Source organism: Vidua macroura, chromosome 2 (assembly GCF_024509145.1).
Source record: "Vidua macroura isolate BioBank_ID:100142 chromosome 2, ASM2450914v1, whole genome shotgun sequence".
NCBI classification, from domain to species: Eukaryota; Metazoa; Chordata; class Aves; order Passeriformes; family Viduidae; genus Vidua; species Vidua macroura.
Window position 1 is genome coordinate 83,480,268 of NC_071572.1, and position 18,420 is coordinate 83,498,687.

General features: G+C 48.6%; 1 protein-coding gene across 1 annotated transcript in view; it reads left to right on the top strand.

Moving 5' to 3' along the window:
* Nucleotides 1-2,481: 2,481 nt before the first annotated feature.
* The window catches only part of AMOTL1 (angiomotin like 1), a 54,632-nt gene continuing 38,693 nt past the window's right edge, over nucleotides 2,482-18,420 (top strand). Inside the window, exons 1-3 of the mRNA XM_053971231.1 lie at nucleotides 2,482-2,517; nucleotides 13,508-13,654; nucleotides 16,097-16,982. Coding sequence (XP_053827206.1) covers nucleotides 16,156-16,982 — 827 coding nt within the window. The 5' untranslated portion in view covers nucleotides 2,482-2,517; nucleotides 13,508-13,654; nucleotides 16,097-16,155. The remainder of the gene's footprint in view (nucleotides 2,518-13,507; nucleotides 13,655-16,096; nucleotides 16,983-18,420) is intronic.

Here is an 18,420-nt window from a genome sequence, read left to right on the forward strand (position 1 = left end):
ATCCTTTGTGGCCACTTACCGGTTTATCAAATCAAAATGGAATTGAACAGGAGAAAAGATTTTGAAAATCATGTGGAAATACACACCAGAAAATGAATAACATGAGAGAAAATTGAAACCACACTTTTACTTCAGCAGAAAAAAAGGAGTCTTTTCCTTGGGAATATAACAGCATGGTTCACCACTTGCAAGTCTATTGAAAGACAAGCTGGCAGATAATTTTTTTTTTCTTGATATATTTGTTCTTCTACCACCAAAATCACCACTGATTACCATGCAGCACTTGGTGAAAGGGGAGCACAAACCCTGGGGCCAGAATGAGAAACAAAAATAAGCCCTTGAACAGGTTGGATCTGCTTCGCCAAGGGCAGTGCAGGCAGATTGTGCCCAGGCCCCCATGACACATACTGGGAAGCAGAATAACCAAAAGAATGTGTCCCATTTTGCCCAGCCAAATGATCTGGTTGGAACATGACAAAAAGTAGTGCTTGAATTGGTACTTTGAACTGGACTCAGTGGACTCACTGGACAGCAGTGCCCTCATTCCACTTCATCTGCCACAGTGAACAGGCACTTAACAAGCAAGGGCAAAACATCACCTTAATTTTACAACTGACCTGGTTCATGGGTCACCTGTGCTTATACACAAAGCTAACCTCTCTGTGGGAGATAGGAAAATCTGAAAAATCCAAGGCAAATTCCTCTTGGGGACCGAGGTATCTAACTCTATTGTCAAGGTTCTCTATGACTTTGCCCAGGATTTAGGTGTTCAAAAACCTGAATTTGGGCTTAATCTTCTCCCATATACTCAGGGCATCTGCAGATGACAAAGGAACGTAACATCCATCTCTAATCCAAGTCTGGTGCCCTAAGCCTGTAGTTTTTCTCCTGAAGTGGTCAATGATGTGATGGTTCCCCTTGCCCCACACCTCAAAAAGCAGCATATTTGCCATTTGCTCCTCCCCTGTTTGAGCATAACCCTAGCCTGTATTAGGTGACTTCATGGACACAGGTAAAAGATGTTTCAGTTTCAAAGCTTCAGAGAGACATTGCAGCACCTGACTGGCACCTTGCTTTGCACACAGGCATGGAGGGGAGGGCCCCTCTGAGGATGCCCAGCTCACATGGCAAACATCGTTCTGGGGTAACTTCTGTCGTGGGAGATGCTCTGATGCATGAACTGAGGAACCTGATTTCACCACTGAATATTTTTTCCTCCTTTGCCTGTTCCCATATCCTGTAGCTTCCCTCTGAGCAAAACCCAAACTCCGAGCAAAGCTGGGTTTTGTGATGCAAAAAGCAATGCCTCAGACTGCTGTGAACCACAGCATTGTGCCTGGAGCTGCTGGGAGTCCTCTCTGCATCCATCCAGTCCTGTGGCCATGGCACTAGTCCAGGTCCTCTCTTGCTGTGCCCCTTTATGGGGCTGTGATGACAGTGAGTGGTTTCTTCTTCAGCCTGTTGCTGCATTTCTTCCTATCTGTCTTTATCCATTTGGCACAATACTGAGGAGGAAGAAGCCACCATCAGTCCCTGGGAGAAAGAAGTACAAATACAATGGACAGCCCTGGCATCACTGGGCAGCTTACTGGACTGAAAGAGGTTGAAGCAATGAGATGGGGAAACCCAAGTAGCATCCTGGCAGTGCCACTTACCCCAAAAGATGCCTACCCTATGGGGCAGTGCTGGGAATAGAGTGTGTTGGGACTGCCGAACCCAGTCTGTGCCCACATGGTTGCAGGGATGGGAATGAAGTGCTGTGCAAACATCAGAGGAGCTCTTCTGCCATGTCCCCTCTGTCAAACCTTTGGCAGCAGGGCTGGAGTGGTCTGGGGAGATGGAGCAGTGGGTCACTCCAGCCCTAAGGAACGCTCATCCCGTGCAGGTGGTATGCCAAACCACAAAGATGTGATGGAGCAGGTGGGCAGCAGGGCAAGGGGCTGCGCTCAGGAGTGGGGCGCTGAGTTTAGGAACGGGGAGCTGAGTTTAGGAACGAAATGGTATCCCCAGTCAATCGCCGAACAGCCATGGACAGCTAGAGCTCTGAGAGGATGCCCAGGGTTAATTCACGGGCTTGGGACTCGGCGTAACCCTCACCAACTGTCCCGCAAGGGACCAGGGAGTCTATGGCGGTCTCTAGGTCGGGATTTAGATCCCGAGCATCCCCAGACACGAGGCGGGGCAGCCGTGATGCCACACAGGTTCACCCCGGGCGTACCCAGGTGCCTTCAGTGGCTCCGGATGGGGCTGCGAGCCTCGAACCCGGGGTGCGAAGCTCCCCCGAGCGCGCCTCCCCCACAACCCCGACAGGAGCGGCGAGAGGGGCGGGCAGCGGCCTCCCCGCGCCGGGAGGTGCCTGGACCGCCCCCGGACCCGCCCCATCGGCTGCCCCCGCCCCCGGCTGTCCCCGCCCGGCCCGGCCCGGCCCGCGGCGGCCGGCGGAGCGCGCCCGGCGGCGGCGGGGAGCGGCGCGGATGGCAGCGGTGCTGCCGGGGACGGCGGGGCGCGGAGCCGGAGGTAATGGCGGGGAAGGGAGACGGTGTCCGGGTGTCGCCGCACGGCTGCGTGTCCGTGCATACATGTTTGTGCACACGTGTGTCTGTGCGTGGGGGGTGCGGGTGCCCGTGTCCACGTGTGTGCCGGGGAGCGCGCCGCGGTGTGCGGGGGTGCCGCGGCGGGATGTCGCTTCTCATGCCCACCCGTGAGTGCTGCCGTGCCCCGCCGCCCTCCCGGGAGGATGCGGGAAGGCCTGAGCAGCCTTCCGCCGGCTCCCGGACCCAGCGCACCCCGCTGCTCCCCCGGGCTGCGTGGACCCCGCAGGAGGTGCGGGAGCGGGGCCGGCTCCGTGCTAAGCCGGCCCGACGCTCCGTTAGACCCGAGCCGCCGGCCCGGCGGCCGCCGCTGCTCCCGCTCCTCCGCTCCCGGAGTCCTCCCCGGGAATCTTCCCCGCTCCGGGAAGGCAGAGCAGCGCGGGGCGAGCCCCGAAACAGCCCCGGTCGGAGCGGGGTGTCCGTACTATGTTCTGAAGGAGGAACGCGCCGGGGGTCCGCCGGCGGGGAGCGGCACTCGGGGCGGCCGCTGCCGTTTCCGCAGCAGCGATCGCAGCGTCCCCGCGAGTCCCCAGCGCCGGCTGTCACTCGGAGCGGCCCCGGAGCGCCCACCGGGGACGCCGGCCCCGTCCCGTCCCGTGCCGTGGGTGCATCGGGCGGCAGCGCCGGCCGCAGGGGACATGCAGGAGGGGCCTCCCACGCCGGGAGAGCGCTTTCTCACGTTGTTGTTGCAGGGGGATGGTGAGAGGGAACTTTTTTATATTTAACCTTCCTACCCATGCAAGGAACAAAGATAAACTCCGGTTTAAAAAAAAAAAAAGTCAGCATTGAAAGGAAAAAAAAAAAACCCACGACGTGAATTTAACCCGAATCCTCCTGCCAGGTTTTGTGATTCATAGCTTTAAGTACAGGAAGGTCGCTGCTTGGGCTTTTTCCTCTTTCGATGGAAAGAGGTTTTTTTTTTCTCTTTCCTGGTGCTGTGAGAGCATCCCGGGGACCTGTGGGCAGCTGCTGTAAGAGACGAGGATCTGGTGACTGAGAGTCTGCAAGACCCTTCCTGTGCATCCACTGAGTTCAGGTTATGCCTTCTTGTGTATAGAAATAAGCCTAAAAGCTTCCTGAGAGAATGGTGGCAGTGAATATGAGTCCTGTGAATTTTCCTGAGCACAGCTATCTGGCAGCGCCATTCCTGCTAACAGGTGTGCATGTATATAGTTATATATAGATATTAAATATATATCTAAATATATGTAGATGTATGTTTATGTATTTTTATATATTTACATACATATATATAGACATATATGGCTGCATATATTGTATATAAATAAAATATAGACCATGTATATATATTTACTTTTGTATATATATATATATATATATATATATATATATATATACACATTTCTAATGGCCAGAAAAGCTTTTCCAAGGGTTCTACAATTACCTTATGTCCAAGTGGTGAGGGCAGGGAATATTGGGTTGTCAAGAGCCCATAGTAGAACCCTCTCTGGGGCTGTGCTGGGTGCATGGTATGGCCCTGCATGGAGGGTCCATGTCCTGCCCAGCCTTCCTCATCCCCAGCCACGACTGGAGCAGTGGTGTGAAGGGATGAATTTGGGGAGGCTGGTTTTAGGCTGTTAAATAGGGGAGGTATGTGCCCCACAGTGTTGCTGGGGCTGGGCCTCCCAGTTTCCCCAGGCTGTGTGGGGGCCACTGTGACCCCCAATCACCTGCATGTCCATTCTCATCTGTCCTGATGTTTATTTCTCCCCTTTTCCCTCTCTCAGCATTTGGCAGGGGAAGCTTTGCTTTCCCTCTTCTTTTGGAAAGTGCTCAGCTGCTGGAGGAGGGCAGCTTCGATCCATAGAGGCACATGTGGCCTCTCCTAAGTCCAGATGTCTGCAGGATTGGTGACAGGCGTGATGAGGGCAGTTTCTGAGTCCTGGCCTCCCATGGTGATCTGGACCAAGCCCTCTGCACATTAGTCCCTGGATGGAGGGATGGATGCATGGATACAGCTCTGGTGCTCCTTGCAAGAGCTCCTCTGTGAGGAAACGCCAGCACAGAGCCAAAGGCTTTGCATTTCTCCAGCAAAGACACACCTAAGGGGGTTGGAAGGGATCCCAGCAGCAGCCCAGGGAGGGTCAGGCACAACCAGACTGTGTGCACATGAGTGTTTCAGGGTTACACGGAGATGTTACTGTTGACCATTGCACCCTTCCTTCAGGAAACAAAAGCCTGAGTCCCCAGTGCCTTTTTTTCCTCACTGATAGGCATGTAAATTGCTTTAAAGGCTAGGTCTGGTATAAATGTTATTTGGTGGTAAGGCAGGAGTGTGTGCCCTATGCAGCCTTCTTGTCCTGGAAACCATTAAGAGGACAGCTGCATACTTGGATTTTCACACACAGACTATCTGCTAATGTAATAGTCCCAGTGGAAAGTTTAGTGCTCAGGAATATTTTGCGGATTTGAGAAAAATCCCAGGAGGATTTTTGGTTTCATATAGCAATTGCTTTTTGGCAGCTTTGGGGTAGATGTAATCTGGTCCCCATTTGTGTCCTGAATTTTTAAATGGAATGGCCTGCCTTCCACTCAGGGCAGAAGTAGAAATAGATGGAAATAGAAAATAATAGTAACAAGAACAACATTACCTCTAAAAAATAAATTCTTAGGGCAACATTTCTGTCCAGGTGTTGCATTTAGGAAATGTGTATGTCTATTTTTGGTCATTTTTAGTGTCTTTTTGAGTAGGTGAGATAGTACTGTGGGTGCAAATTTCAGGTAAATCTGTAGAAGCCAGTGAAACTGCTCCAGGTTTGGATTGGTGCATGCGAGAGCAGAGTTTGGCCACACAGTAAGGTCTATCCCATTAGTGACAGGAGGTCCTGCAGCATTTGCTGGCTTTCAGTGGCCTTGTCCAGGTCAGATGTGTCCCACCACGGTGTGTGGCTGTGGTTTTCCTGATGCATGTCTGTCCCACATCTTGAAGCTGTAGCACGTCATTTTTGTGCAAACCAGGCAATGGCAGCCAGCATGTGTCAAGGCAGCCCCAGCCAAGGAGAGGGGTGATCTACAGGGGCATGGCACATCTCAAGGACACATAGCATGGAGTTAAATAATTGAGCAGCGCTTGGGATTATCTGCTCTGACCATGTCGGTTAACACAAATACAAACATGCTTTAGACAACAGTAACTCCGGTGATCAAGTCTAAGGCTGGAAATTAATAACATTGTTAATTTAATTTAATTTAATGAATGATTTAATGATTTTAAATGTTTTTAGTGAAATTCCTCTCTGTGATGGCTTCCTGGGATGGACAGAGGGTCTCTGCTAGTGACATGTCCCATTCCTTGGGATGTGTCCTTCTGCATGTGACCAGCACCATTTTGAGGCTGGCTCCATACCGGTGGCTGTTGCTGTGATTTTCCCTGTTCTACATCCAAGCTGAGCTATCTCAGGGAGCAAGAACTTACAGGCAATTATCTTGTTAGCACTTCTACGTATAGCACCTTTATTAAATTTCTGCATTTTAAAAGTGGCTGAATATAAATTGCATGTAATATTTTAATAATGGAAGGATCATAATTGTAATATATATTCTGGTGGGAAGAAGGTTTAATTTCTTTTTGCTTCAAGTTATGACACTTAAGAATTGTGCAAAGACTCTGCTTAGTGTAGGGTTATCTTAATGAAGAATAAGCAGTTTTTCACACAGATCAAGTGAAGAACTGTGGATCCTTAGGATGGTTTGTTGCTTGTGTTAAAAAAAATGGAAAAACTCTAGAAATCCATACGATAGAGTTCAATGCCCGCCTTTTCAGTTAGAGAGTACTGTACAGCCTTTGTACTATTTTTGTTCTGTCCTTATCCCAGGCTCCTTTGTACACTGCAAGCTTGTGGGAATGACTCAGGGAGAAAGCTATTTAACCTAAAGGACACCACTGGCAAAAAAAAAAACAAAACAAAAAAACATAAATGGATAAAGAGCAATGTCCGTGACTGTGAGTGGGAACCAAGAGGAATATTTGTGTGTGTCTGAGGAAGAGAGATCCCAAAACCTCCTCCAAATGGGGTGAAAAAATTCCTCTTCTTCAGGATGCTGTTTATTCAGTTCAAGAAGGGAATTTTATAACGTAGTTGTTTGAAGTAACAAGGAACTAAGACTGAATGATCCACAGACCTAGGTTCTATTTCACTTCTGGTTAATTAATGGAAGGGCTTAAATATCGGAGTGACATAGATCATGCCAGTGCTTTTCTGTAATGTGATCATTTTTAAAAGCAGTAAGTAAAAATTTATCATGGCTTAAACTCCAGCTCTACACGTGTCTTGTCTGTATGTTGTAGCTGATTGATGATTTTGCTTTTTTCCCCCAGTGGAAGCAGATTTCCTTCCCTAAGAATTTATGTGATGAATTTTTATCTGGGAGATTTTTTTTATTGCTTGGAAATCAGAATTTATAGTGTAGTGAAAATGTCTGCAGACAGTTGCTGGGCTGACAAGTGCTGTGGCTGTAGCAGAAGTGTTGTCTCATTTGCGAACTCCATGTCAGCCTTTGTATTTCACTCTTACTGGGAGTTTCTTCCCCTACTTTCAGGTCTGAATAATACTTATCCTTTCATCTCAGAGCAGCAATGCTGACATGAGTTGTCATTGTGCCACTGGCACTTTGATCAAAGCAGGAGTTTCAATTATTGGTTCAATTCTTTGAATAAATTTGGGCTGGCTGTATTTGTAGACTTGACATTATAGCTGTGAAGGCAATAGTGTAGCTTATAATATAGAGACACCTTAAAAATGCACATATTTTTGTAAAGCCTAGCACAGCTGCCTAAGGAATATGCATCTCTTCCTCCATTAGGTTAATGCCCAGGTAATGGTTTGGCACTTGGAGGTGTGATGAGAATACTCTGCCTGTATCCTGCCTCTCCTCTGGGCTGAGCCTGGGTCGAGGGGGAAAAATCAGCATTCTAGCAGTTATTCCAGTTATTCTAGCATTATAAACCTGTTAACCATCTGAGATGAAACAGTGGTGATGGGCACTGTTTGCCCCTACACACCAGCACACCTGATTTCCATCGGGAAGGTGGAGAAGTGCAGGCATCCGAGGGGATCTCCTAGGGAGGCAAGCTTGGCTCCGCTCTCTCCTGTATCCATCTGATCTCATGCCAGGTTTGGGAGCTGCTTTCAAAGCACATTTGCTTTGCTTCTCTCATAGGTTTTTTCCTCCTCTGCTTTGGTTTTTGCTGAAGGGAAGCATATATGAAAATAAGCATGTGAGGCTGAAGTTCCATGGAGAATGTTCATCCTTGTAGGCAGTTAAATTTGGACATGTTAGCACAATTCTTTGGGAGAGACAGGATTTGACTGACTCCATTGCGTATTCCCATTAGTCTTGCTCGTGCTTACTTGAACAATGCACTTTCTGGAGAGTGAAATGACAGTACCAAGGATGGGTGACTCCAGAAACTCTTCTTGAGCAGGGGAATAGCACAACGTGTATCCTGGAGCTGATACTGGGATGAGGATCTCTTTCCCCAGAGCGGTGAGTTGCGGAGGCGTAGCTTGGTCTGATAATCCTGCCAGGCACAGGGGTGCAGCTTCTCTCACTTTCATGTGGGAAATGAGAGGTGCTGCTCACTCACATCTGGTGTGCATTATGTGCGTTGGATTTTTGTCCTGCAAGATATTGTTTTACTCCTGTGAAAATAATACTGGTGGTGCTTGTTCAGTCCTCACAGGGCTCAGGAGCCCTGGCAGTGGATGTGAGGTTCACAACCAGAATTGTGGGGTGTGAGGATGAGTCAGCCACCCAAGAAGTGACCTAGAAAACTTGTGCATTCACTGGGGAGCTGCTGATGGAAAACAATATCCAGTGGCTGCCTTAGCCCCTGCACTTCATTGGAGCTGTGGCTGCAAAAGAATCCCAGTGCTGTTGGAGGTACCAAAAGTATCCCTTGTGACATTGTTAGGAGTCCAATTTTCATACTTAAACCAAGAAGCGAGACGCGTGAGTTACTTTTTTCTGTGCCAAAGGAAACTCAAATCTTCCTCCTAGCTTTGGGAGAGTGGCATGGCTGTGTCTGGGGTATGGCAATCTGTGCTCTCAAGACTGGGCCAATGCTTAGGAGAGAAAGTAGAGTTTGTGGGCCAGGATGCACATGGAAGGGTGTCCAGCCTCAACAGAGGGTCCCTGTGACATGCTGCAGGGACTGATTGTCCACCCTGGGAAATTCATGGCATAGCCTTTGTGCAGCCCCTGGGACCTTGGAGTGCTTTACTGTCCTTTTGTTATTTCCCTTGAAGAATTCTCTTCCTTTTTTGACCTGAAATTTTTATGCAGCAGCAGGGCAGAGAAAATATTTTAAATGTCAAATAAGGTATTTATACTCCTTTTTGGCACAGCTATAATACAGAGGGACAAACGTGGGCTTGGAAACGATGTAATTTTTCTCTTGTAATTTTTGGACTTCCCTTACATACTGTGGCAGGGTTTATAGGAAAGTGTAAAGCCACCTTACTTACTTTTTAATTTCAGATGATTGCTTAGGATCATATTTGAAACACCTCAGTTTCTTTTGAACCACTTGGTCAGTAGGGTACAGATTGAAAGAGGAATTTTTGGAGGTCAGCTCTGTGGTTTTGTTTGGCTGGGTGGTAGAAGAGTCATCATATGTGCCAGCAGCATGGGCTGTGCTGCGGGCAGCCACATTACGGTACCTGGGTGGGCAGTGGGTGTGATGCAGAAACTCATTACCTGGGCTCTGCCTTGAGGCGTTGCCTCTAAATAACAGCAGGCTGTGTTTTCACAACTGGCATCTTCTGGTGTTTTACTGAAGACGAGAGTAGTAGTACAGCTTGGCTGTAAGAAAACCATCTTCTCTGACTGTTTTTGCAAATTTGTTTATTGGGGATGCTGTTACTGCTTTAAAAACATGGCTTTCCTCTCATGTCACAGCTTCCTATGTGGTTTGCTTTAGATCCTTTTCAAAACCAGACTGAAGCCACATCAGAAACAGAAAATATTTATGTGTTGCTCCACTGTCTCTGGTTCCTGGCTGACTGTCTGGTGTTAATCTTAGCAACTGATTCATTTGAATAGTTCTGAATCTTCAAATGAATTGCACTGCTGTGCAGTAACCTCCAGGATAATATGTCTGCTTCTGTACAGTGGAATGCATGCTTATCTAAAAGTAAAGGAAAACAAATGAATTGGTGTCAGGCAGTCACTAGATGTAGGAGAGTTGGTAGAGATGCAGAAATGGAGACCTGGAGCAGCCACCCAATTTAGCAAGGACTGAACTGGGCCAGAAATATGGTCATGTCTTAGAGAGCTGGCTATAAGAGACACTAGATACATGGCAATTGAAGACATAATGTCTGTGGACTGGGTTGCATCCTGGCATTCTGGGGCTGAGGGGGCTGGGCTGGCTTTGGGAGGGGGAGAGCAGAGGGCACAGCACAGCTGGCAGCTGCCTGCAGGCACCTACAGGCATGATGAGGTCAGTTCTTCTTGGCAGTGGCTGTCACAAAACATGGGGCAGCAGCTGCAGCAGCTGTGGTTTGTGGCTTGTTTGGGCTAGATATGGGTAAAAAGCCATTCCCCAGGGACATGCCCCTGGCAGGGTGATGATCTTCATCCTAGGTTGCCCTCAACTGGCTTCTTAACTCCTGGCTGCTGGGCACCACTGCTCTGGCACTAGGAATCAGTTATAGGGATGAAAATTGCTCTTCTGGTGAGCATTGTAGAGGAATGAGGAGGTCTGGGAAAGGAGCATGTGCCTGACCATTGGATGGGTGCCTTGCACCATATCAGAGCTGGATGTAGTAAAGCCTTTCCCTTCAGAGAGGGGAGCTGGGTTTTGGAAGGCTTCAGTGACAGCAAGGGGAGAAAGAAATAAGGCTTGTTCCTTGCTCTAAATGGCTTGTGAGGTTCCACTAAGCTTTCAAGTGGTGCCTTATTGCCCATGATCTGGATTTTGGCTGTGTGCCAAGTCCTGATCTATTGGCAACTGTTTTCTGTGTTACACAGAAACTGGTTTTCTGTGTCAGTTACAGCTGACATTTTATTAAAACCTACTATGAATGAACATAAAATATTGTTACATCATTTTTAACATCGTAAAACATCATGACATCATTTTATGATGATAAAACATCAGCATGGGTACAGCACAGTCCAGTAGTTTCTGCCTGGATTGGGGCTTCTTGATTTTGACTGTGATATAACAGAGATCAGAAACTGAGCAGTTTGGCAGATGCTGGCATTTACCAGTCCTGATTTTAGTAGAATATTGCTCTACCATGAAAACCAGAGACAAGTGGTTAGGTGAGAATTTCTGCTCCTGTTAAAGAAAAAGCCATGTCTTTGTTCTTCATCTGGTAAAATTTGAAACCATGACCAAAGGGTGGCTACAGACTCAAAATGCAAAAGGTGAGGGTACCATTTTACTAACAAGTTTTTTTTTTTTTTAATTCTCTTTGGTGAGTAGTGGAGCCAAGCCAGTATCTGCTGGCTGCCCAGGTTGCCTGTAGTGCTTGAAGCTACTTGTCTTCTTCCTTAGGTGTGCAGGTTTTCTTTGCTTCACCCCAATATACTTTTTATTCCTAGAACAAGCTTGGGTTTGAAATGCACTGGTTACATACAGGATTCCAAATTCCAAGGCAGGACTGTGTGTGTGTAAGAGCAATGAAAGGTGTCTTTAATCCTATTCTCTACTCGAATAGGCCAATAATTTTGGAAATTAGTGTACTTGAGATTTTTCTTGGGTCTGTGTCAGCATCAGCACAATTTACAGACCAGTCTCCTATGCTTGTTTTCACATACATATATGGCTTAGATCTACTCAAGCAAACAATCTTTCCCTCTTGCTCTCTAAATATAGATAACTGCCATACACATTCATGCATAATATGAATGGTAAAGTGATGAATTCATTAACATTTTGCAGAAATGCCTATTTCCTCTCCTCTTGGCACAGAAGAAAATAGTATCTTCATGCCTGTAGAAATGACAGGCTGGATCCTACGCCCTTGTCATCCCCCTGCTCCCTTGCTCCATGCAGTTGCATGGGGTTAGTGATGACCTGTGTAATATATGTAGGCAGCATGCAGTTAGCTGAGCACAAACCAAGCAGTCAGGATTAATAAATCCAGGTCATTCGTGGATGACTGTTTTTCCTGCAAGAGCGGCGTGCTGTGGATCCCGATGCTTGTGGGCTTCCTGCCCCAGGTGGATGGCTGGATGCATCACTGGTGCCACTTGGAGCACTCTGCCTCCTGCTCAAGCAAGTCCTTGGCAGTGGCTGGTGCTGGAGGTTGATGACCATTCCCTTAGCCTAAAACCTGTGACAACCAGTGGGGTGAGTGGAGAGTGAGCCTGCTGTGTGCCTGTTGTGCCAAGGTACTTGCAGCCAGGAGATGCTCATTTCCAAGGTTTGAACCTCTAGGAGCCTCTCTTTACAAAATGAGTAAGTTCTCAGAAAAATGAGAAAGTAAAAAATCACAAAAGTGTAGAACAGACCAGGTTGGAGGGGACCTCACAGATCATCTGGTCTAACCTTTTGAGGGAAGGAGACAATTTAGATGAGATTATCTAGGACAGTGTCTAATCGCATACTGAAAACCTCCAGTGATGGGGAGTCTGCCACATCCCTGGAGAGGTTGTTCAGTGAGTGATTGTTTTCACTGTAAAAGGTTTCATGGTTATGTCAAGATAAAACATCTCTTAGTGCTACTTATGCTTACTGCCCCTTCTCACTGTAGCTCCTGGTGAAAAGAGAGCTTCTTTCCTCTCTGTAGCCTCCCTTTAAATGCTGCTAGACTGTAATGAGAGCTCCCTCACAGCCTTCTCTTCTCCGGGGAGAAAGAACCTAGCTCCTTCATCCTTTCCTCTCAGAACAGGTTCTACAGCCCACTGATGATTTTTGCGGCCCTCCTTTGGATCCTGTACAGTCTGTATCTTCCTTGAATTGTAGGATTATTCAAATGTCATTTGTGGCTTGAAATATAGGGTCAAGCCAATGTCATTCCTGGCTTAAGGCTGCTGTGATGCATTCCGTATCAGTTTGTTAAAACAAGCACCCTTGAGAACAGATTTCGGATGAGCCTTGTTGTTTGCCAAGTTGCAAGCAGAAAAGGCCTTAATGCTGTCTTAAGTGCTTCTCAGCAGAGACTAAAACATCCCTGTGTTATCAACAATGTTTCCAGCACAAATCCAAAACATAGCCCCACACTAGCTACTGAGAAGAAAATTAACTCTGTCCTAACCAAAACCAGTGCAGTCCAGCCATCAGTGTCTGTGGGATGCTGGGGCTGGGGCATGCAGCTCCCGTGCAGTTGGTCTGCAGCACAAATTCCCATGGTCCTCCAGCTACGTCCGCTCCTTACTGTATTAAGAACATCTGGACAAAGTGATTTATAAACTCTCTCCCTTGATAGTACTGGTTGTATTTTATGTCTCAGCAATTTTCTGTATTGCTAAACTATTACTCATGAGCAGATTTTGTGGTAAGACCTTTCCCAGACTATAGTCCTATTTAATGTGTGTCTGTGTCCCCACCTTTCCTTCTTTTTACTCACTCCCTTGTTCATCCCTTTACAATGGCTCTGTTGATTTCATGTCCTGGGGCTATGCCTTGATTTGTGAGCTTGTGACTTTTCACTGTTAGCTCTTACAAACCTTTCTTTGTACCTGGACTGAGGACCTTGTAGGCCAGGCTGGGTCAATGCATGCAACAGCACTGGTGACTTGGTGTTTTGCCTCTTGTTCCTCAGAGCTAATGTGTCATTTGGAAAGTGCAGACGGAAGATATGGTTTACTCACTGGCCTCAGAAGGGCTTCTCAGCACCTAGCCATGCTCAAGAAATTTTTTTGGACTATCATAAGTCATGGCTTCACATTTTGTCATTCATGCAGTTTCTTTACTGGCATTCTGTTCTTCTTTCTTACAGGCTCCACATCTGTTTGTTACAAGCCTACCAGCCCAGTCCAGGTACTGGAAGACTCTGGCTTTCTCTACCAGGATCACCAGTTGTTTGCTGGCAGGCATGAAGTGTCCCCGCTAACGGCTGAAGTGATCGGTGCCAAAGAAAAAGCTGGTAAGTGCATGGCCACACTTCTGTATGAACCCACTGCATATGCTTCCATGTTTTTCCCAAAGTATAAATTGAGCATCAAGCCATTTACAAGTAACATTTAGAGAGTTGAAGGCCAGCTTCTCATTCTTCATAGAGTCAAAGTTACCTTTGACTTGTGTATTGTGACCCACTCTCACTTGTCACCTGTATTTGTGGAGGGTGCATCATTTCCACTTGTCCTTCAGGACATGGTTGCTTTTCACTGCACAGCTGGACCAATTTCCATGGCTTTTGCTGATGGAGCAAGACCATAGGTAGTGTGGAAAGCTCACTGTGGTCAAGCCTTCTGGACTTCAATAATAGACAATATAAAGTACACCTCTCAGATATAAGGATGATAACATGATTAGCACAGAAGTGGAAATCCTGGTGTATTATAAAGAACTGCCTTGACTGTGTGATGTTGGCTTTATCCCCTTTCCTCAGGCTTTTCTCAGGTGTTGTCTAACAACCTAGACTGTAAGCTGTCTGGTGTGTTAGGGAGACATTATTGCTTGTCTGCGAAAATGTCCAGTGTGATGAGGCTTCTGTGTGCTCTGATAACATGAACAAAGCAGCAAGAGCTTGCTGTAACTGCAGGGACATTTAAAGCAGCTGGATACTTGGCTGTTGAGCAAACAGGCAGATGAAGATGCACTGTGTGTCTGTGCATCTTCCCGCCTCAAATACCATTCCGAGGAGCTGACAGACCCTCTGAGAGCTGGTGGCCGGGCTGCAACCCCAGCGGGTGAGGCTGGCAGGCAGATAACATTGTTTCAGGGAAAGCAGGAGAGGTGTATCTGCTAGGGCAGGTGTGGAGTGAAACAGCCTGGGAATCTTCGCTCCTTCTTGAGCCCCACAATCATCTTTAAGGCTTTGCGACAGAAATGTTAGCGGAAATGACCTCTTACCATTGTTAAGAGTCAAAGGCTTTTCTTTCCCTCTGGCGTCTGGGTTGTATATAAGTTATCCCACAGCACATGTATTAACTGATGAAACCTCAGGGAAATGACCAGACCTCAAGAGAAAGTTTGCTTTTAAACTGCTTTCAAATGCCACAAAACAAATGTAAGTCCTGACAAACTCTTCTGAGAATTGAGAACAGCAGGAGAGAGAAAGTTGCCAAGAGTGACCTGAAGAAACCAAACTGCAGAAAGCACCTCCTTGCCTAGGGACATAGGAAGACTCTTCTCACTTTTGTCTGCACTGGAATCTTTCAGGAACATTCCTCTGAGCTCAGACAGTGTTCAGATAGACGTCTTATAGCACTTTTGGGATGGAAGGGGGGCTCCAGGAGGGAGCAATTCTAGAGGTCTCAGCCGTGGTTAAATCACAGAATATGCTGAGTTGAAAGGGACCCATTGGAGTCATCAAATCCAATGCAAACATGGTGCCATTGATTCTGAATGACTTCAGTAGCCTGTGTTAGGGTTGTGTAGCTAATCTGTCTGTGCTTCTTTTTTAAATGCTGCCATTACATCTATAACCATAATGCCTTCCTTGTGTTGACCCAGCAAAATTACCACAGTTAGTATTGACTCCCTTAGAAATAGTGTTTTCAGCCAGAAGGGAAATTGCAGTTTTAGAGGAAGATGCCAGAGCACAGATTATTCTCAGACCTTTAGGACTGTTTCATTTTCACAGTTCCATTTCACAGGTTTTCTGTGACACATTTTACATTTTATTTTGTCGTGGTACACAGTACATTTACACCTTTGGCCATCAGACATACAGCAGTTGGTATTGCCGTGCAGGCTGCCTCTGTAAGTTGTGCAAGCCATCTCTGGGGAGAGGTCAAACACTGGAACAGGCTTCCTAGAGAGGTGGTCAATGCCCCAAGCCTGTCAGTGTTTAAAGAGGCATTTGGACAAAGCTCTTAATAAAATGCTTTAACTTTTTCTGAGCTTTGAACTGGCCAAGCAGTGGGATGAGATAACCATTGTAGGCTCCTGTCCCCTCCCCTCCCCTCCCCTCCCCTCCCCTCCCCTCCCCTCCCCTCCCCTCCCCTCCCCTCCCTTCCCCTCCCCTCCCCTCCCCTCCTCACCATGTTAGAAAATACCAAATTTCCCTGTGACGTGGAATGTCCCTTGTTGACTTAGAGGGAGGTTCAGAGCTGGGCACTGGACACATGGAATATTATGGAGGGGAAGGCCAGGGAGGGGCCTGGAATGTGTTCCTAGGGGTTGCTGCCAAACAGAATTAGGGTGTAGGGGTGGAGGAAGAGCAGGGAGCAATGCTCTGCCTCCTTTGTTGGCTTCCAGCCATGTCCCTTGTGCTGCCAGGGGAATCCTGGCAGGACACTGCCCATGGAGTGCATCCTGGGCATGGGGTTACCATTGTGGGATGTAGGAAGGGAAGAAACAGCAGGGGGAATTAGACCTCCTGGACAGCAGAGCTAATGGCCACCTTTCTCTCCCTGCCCAGCTGAAGAGACCCTCTGCACCCTGCGCCCGCCCAGCTTCCGCCGTGTGCCAGAGGCGGAGATGCGAGGGGCGGAGGAGGTGGCAGCCGGCACCGTCCTGCAGCGCCTGATCCAGGAGCGGCTGAGGTATGGCAACCCCAGCGAGAACATGAACCTGCTGGCCATCCAGCACCAGGCGACGGGCAGCGCCGGCCCCTCCAACAGCACTGCCAGCACTCTCTCTTCCGCAGAAAACCTTGCTCCCGAAGACCTGCCAATGGTCCAGCCGTCAGGGCGGCAGGAACCACAGGGGCAGGAGCACCAGGGTGACGGTGCTGCCATGGAGAAGCAGCCTCGGGCCCCGCAGCCCCCGCACAGCACCGAGGAGCTCCCCACCTATGAGGAGGCCAAAGCCCAGTCTCAGTTTTTCCGTGGCCAGCCCGCACCACCAGCCACCTCTGCCACACCGGGTTTTTATGGCTCCTCCAGCCAAAAGTCCAGGACGGAGGGGAGGCCAACAGTGAACCGGGCCAACAGCGGGCAGGCGCATAAGGATGAGGCGCTGAAGGAGCTGAAGCAGGGCCACGTCCGCTCGCTGAGCGAGAGGATCATGCAGCTCTCGCTGGAGAGGAACGGGGCCAAGCAGCACCCCCCAGCCCCAGGAGGTGGGAAGGGTTTCAAGGCAGCCCCACAACCCAGCAAGACCACGGACCCACGGGGCCCGCCTCCCGAGTACCCCTACAAAGGCAAGGCAGCAGCCCCAGGTGGCAAGGCACAGGAGCACGGGCTCTTCTACGGCGAGCAATCATCACAAGATGTCCTCAAGGCCGCCTACGCCGCCCCCCAGCCCGCCCGGGCAGAGCTGGCCCTTGTCCGCTACCAGCCGCCCCCAGAGTACGGGCTCAGCAGGTAATGGCCATTGGGGGTGGGTCTGCAGGGTCACCTGGTCCTGCCCGCGTTGGAGGAGCCGGTGTCTGTGGGCCTTGGGCCTCGTGTGGACACGGCCAGAGTGAGCTGTAGCTCCAGGCACACGGTGGGGACATCACACCCTGCAGTGGGGACATAACATCCTGTGAAGGGATGGCAGGCCCGACTGGTAGAGGTACCTGCATCTCCCAGTGCACTCTATAAAGCTTATATTCCACTTATGTGCTACTTCAGTCTTCCCACAGAGCTCACATGTGGCTTTCATGGTACTGGGCTCCTCATGCCAGGCCTCACTGTGAGCACAGGTTTATTCCAAGCGCATTAAAAATAATCCAATGTTTGCTGGCTGTGCGCTGATCCCTGTGAGCGGTGCAGGTCCTGCCTTCAGAGATGAAGTGGTGTGTTAAGGGCTCCTTTTCCTTGCTGTGCCTCAATGCGAGTGTTTGTCTGTCTCATCCCTGTGTCTTTGACCTCTCAGACAGTTATTTTGTTGGGTTTGGAAGTCTGAAGTTGTTTGGTGTGAATGTGTGAGCAGTTTCTATGTAGCAAGCTGCCTCATTGGGTCTTTACTGATCCCAGAATCCCCAAAGATTTTGTTGGCATCACCTTAAGTTTCACACAGTTATTTTACCACAGCACAGGCACAAAGAAAAGGTGGTGCAACTGACCTGGCTCTTTCTGTCCAAAATGTGTAAGGCATGAAATGCAGGAGGGAATGCTCTGCTTTTCCATGTTTGCAGAAAAGATGGGTTTTGTGTTGAGACAGGTAGAAACTCAAAGTGTAGCTTGGGTTACAGGGGCAAGATGGCTGTGACAAGCGGCAGGCCTGCGCCGAGTCTTTCTACAGCTATGTGTATGGCTATTGTGCGGAGTTTATGCAGTTTTTTCAGAGCAAGATGGTATTTTTGGGACCTCAGCCAAAATGCCTGTTCATTCAAAGAAAGACCTGTGTGGATGTAAGGGCAACTGGGGCCATTCTTTCCTGTAGTTGTTTGCGGTGCTAACAAACACCTCCAGCACAAAGCAGATTCATCCCCACAGAAAAAGAGCTGGTTTGGGTATTTTTATCACTCTTGGAAAATGCTGGTTCAATAACCACAGAGTGTTCTGAAACTGTGCAAGTGAGAGGAGCTGGGTGCTGCATGCATTGCTTCAGCTAACTGGGAATGTCAGTGGGGTCAAATGGAAAACCCTGTGGGGCCACTTCCAGAGCTTTTCCCAGTTGCCTGATCAGCAAGGTTAATGCTGAGAAACCTCCTTGATTCAGTGCAGATTTCCATGCCAGTCCTCAGCAAAGGCTGGATCACCCCAGCAGCTGTGGGGAGAAATCCACTGGCTCGTGATGGTGGTCACTGCTCGTTCCTGGCAAGGCAGCATCCTTTACCCCAAATCACACAGCGGGGGGTGTCGCACTACGACA